Genomic DNA, 2,949 nt, shown 5'->3' with positions numbered 1-2,949 from the left:
TAATTCGGACAGACAATTCATTAACTACTACTGCTATGATGATAAGAAGCTTGGTCCTTGGGTTACTTCCGGTAGCCCTCGCCTACTCCTGTGTACAGGATGACACGACTATAGTAGAGCAGCCCCTGGATGTTGTCAAGGCTGATAGCATCGACGCTTGTATGGGTGTCTGCGTGCACAACGACCAATGTAAAGCTGTGACTTTTAAAGATACCGAGTGCCGGCTTATGCCTGGAGAGACCACCACTACGGAAGTTGGCGTGTCAGCGGCTTTGAGAAGCTGTTTGCCTCCGGATGCAGCTCCTGTCGAAGCGCGGCGCGATGTGGCCGACTTCGGGCAGGAAATCCCTCGAGAGGGTGCTAAGGAGGCTAGTCGCGAGGTGGCATGCTCAGGCTTCGGAGTCTGCTTCATGGAAAGGAGCAAGATTCGAGGACCTGTCATCTCGGAAAGCAGGCAGCCGCACCCCAAAGCCTGTGCTAACTTCTGTCACGCGACTATGGGCTGCAAGTACTACACCTGGAATCTGCCTAAGGGCCGGTGCCAGCTGCTATCCGACAGCTTCGAGACCATCAGATCGAAATACTACACCTCTGGGTCGATGGAATGCCATTATCCCAAGATGACTCATACAACGACGCACCCCCCTTTCGCATCCACATGTATTCGTCAGCGGTATTCGCATGGTAAGACGTTGGGCGTGTTCAGGGTGCCCGACATCAAGGGATGTTGGTTGGCTTGCAAGACGAACGCCCTGTGCACTGCGTTCATGTACTACACTCCTCACAGCAAGTGTTTCCTAATGGAACGAGTGATGAAAACCTGGGAAGACGCTTGGTATGTTTCAGCCACCAAGAACTGCATCCTCCAAAACCCCACCTCCACGACGACTACGGCGGCCCCTCCTACGATCGTACATCCTTGCATGTCCTGGTCCGTGCTCAACGGAGTAGACGTGGGCAACCAGCAGGCAAACTCGGCTGACAGCTGCATGCTTCGTTGTGTTGACGACCGCTACTGTGAGGGCTTTTCGTGGAACTTTAAGACGGAAGTTTGCCGTTTCAAGAAGGATATTGTGGCTTCCCAGACCAGTCGAGACGAGGTTTCGGCTTTGCGGTCGTGTTTCCTTCCTGAGATCACAACTACATCCACGACTATGACGCGAGTCAGCACAGAGGAGAAATTCCAGTGAGGGCCTTGGCCATTCCTCACACAGCGAGTGCCTGATGCCTGGTATCCAGCAGCAAGGGCCGGTAATAAAAACGTCGAAGGCTGGTAGCAGCGCCTTGGATTGCGCATTCGACTGCCTGAGGGCGCCTCAGTGTGAGCACTTCGTTTTCATGAAGTCCAGTGGCCAGTGCCGCATGCTCGCATCCTCTTCGAGTACGACCGTCAACGCCGACTCTATCTCGGGTGACAGGTCTTGTTTCATGCCTGAGACGTCTACCACCACTACAACAACGAGAACGAGGGTGGATCCCTACTCCAACCCCTGCTTCCTCCGCGATGTGAACTTCAATCATCACGACGTGGCCGTGAAGGACGCTCGAGACGCTTTCCAGTGCGCCTACGAGTGTTCCTTTGTCGATAACTGCGGCGCTTTCTCCTTTGATACGGACAAAGGTACTTGCTACATGAAGTCTGCGGAGGCTGACGGTGTACCTCAGAAGGGCTACGTTTCTGGGACGACCGAGTGTTTCTTTCCCAGCAGAGCTATATACGATGTCGGCACTAAGAAGGCTGTCAACGTAAAGGACGGCCACGACAATAGTCCGACTGACCGTTGCTACTTGAGAGAGACGGAGTTCGCTGGATCCACCAACGCGGTCCTTAAGCTAAATATTGTCGAGGACTGCCAAAAGGCATGCCACGAGTACAAGGATTGCGATTTTTTCTCGTTCCATTCGAAGACCTCTCTGTGCTATCTAAAGTACAGCGATGACGGTAAGCGCTCCGCCCACGACGTCACATCTGCTGATATGAGCTGCTTCTACCCTAAGACCTACACTACCACCGTTGATCCCACCCCACCAACTCGCAGCCCCCTAGCTGTTGTGGATCTCAGCAACCCTTGCTACAGGCTGAATACAGCTTATCAGGGCCGCATCGTGGCAGTCGTGTCTGCGCGACAGCCCTCCGACTGTGGGGCCATGTGCCATATGCGGTCGTCTTGCCACCACTTCACGTGGAACCGCCAGACTCAGAAGTGCTACATGCGCAGGGACATCGACACTCTGATGCGTAATGCCGAGGCGACCTCTGGCTCCATGAAGTGCTTCCACCCTGAAGAGTACAACTCCACGACGACTACCACCACTGTAGTACCGGCTGAGGCGAGCGCGTGCTTTCAGAAGGGCGTAAACTATCATGGTAACGACATTATGGTTGTCGGAGTTACCTCCGCTATTGACTGCAGCCTGAGATGTCATATGACTGAAGGCTGTCATTACTTCACTTATCTAACTGACTACCGTCAGTGCTATATGAAGTACGCAGCGGAGAACGAGATTCACGCCGATGGCGTGGTATCTGGCAGCAGGTACTGTTTCTTCCCCGGTGACTACACCACTACGACGACCAGGAGTAATGGACTCTGCCCCGGATGTCACCCTGGCATGCCGGGAACTCCATCCGTTCAGAGGCAGTACTTTAGCGCCTGCTTTGTGAGTGGGCTCAGGTATGTCGGTGCCATTGTCGCACAGGCTCGTCTTCCGACTGCTAACGATTGCGCTGCTATGTGTCGACGAAGCTTTTTCTGCGAGGCCATCACGTACAATGACGGTATGTGTCAGCTCTTTGTTGACGCCAGAGAGCAGGACGCGCCGGACTATTTTCAGTCCGCTGCGTGGAAATGTTTGGACCAAGTGTACTAATTGGTGTTCACGAGAACAGCTTCGCGCTGCTTTGAATCTAACAGGTGCAATGCTAGACACATAGGCATGCGCTGCAAC

The 2,949-nt window shown here is 53.8% G+C and overlaps 1 protein-coding gene across 3 annotated transcripts; it reads left to right on the top strand.

The window, feature by feature from the left end:
• Positions 1 to 35: 35 nt before the first annotated feature.
• Positions 36 to 2,871, top strand: KVP18_002090 (uncharacterized protein; the record flags this gene model as incomplete). 3 transcript variants are annotated; one of them, XM_067952717.1, is made up of 2 exons in its annotated part: positions 36 to 1,186; positions 1,215 to 2,871. In XM_067952717.1, the coding sequence occupies 2 exons, from the start codon at positions 36 to 38 to the stop codon at positions 2,869 to 2,871; spliced, it is 2,808 nt and encodes a 935-aa protein (XP_067810258.1). The 3 variants fall into 3 exon arrangements, with proteins under 3 accessions (XP_067810258.1, XP_067810259.1, XP_067810260.1); XM_067952718.1 differs by lacking the exon at positions 1,215 to 2,871 and having other exon boundaries at positions 36 to 1,190; XM_067952719.1 differs by lacking the exon at positions 36 to 1,186 and having other exon boundaries at positions 1,225 to 2,871.
• Positions 2,872 to 2,949: the final 78 nt, after the last annotated feature.

This window comes from the organism of the source record quoted next (genome assembly GCF_019968955.1).
Source record: "MAG: Porospora cf. gigantea A chromosome Unknown PgA_NODE_2992_length_2949_cov_793.963, whole genome shotgun sequence".
In the NCBI taxonomy this organism is placed as follows: domain Eukaryota; phylum Apicomplexa; class Conoidasida; order Eugregarinorida; family Porosporidae; genus Porospora; species Porospora cf. gigantea A.
Note: the sequence above shows the minus strand (reverse complement) of the source record. Positions and strands in the feature narration are given on the sequence as shown.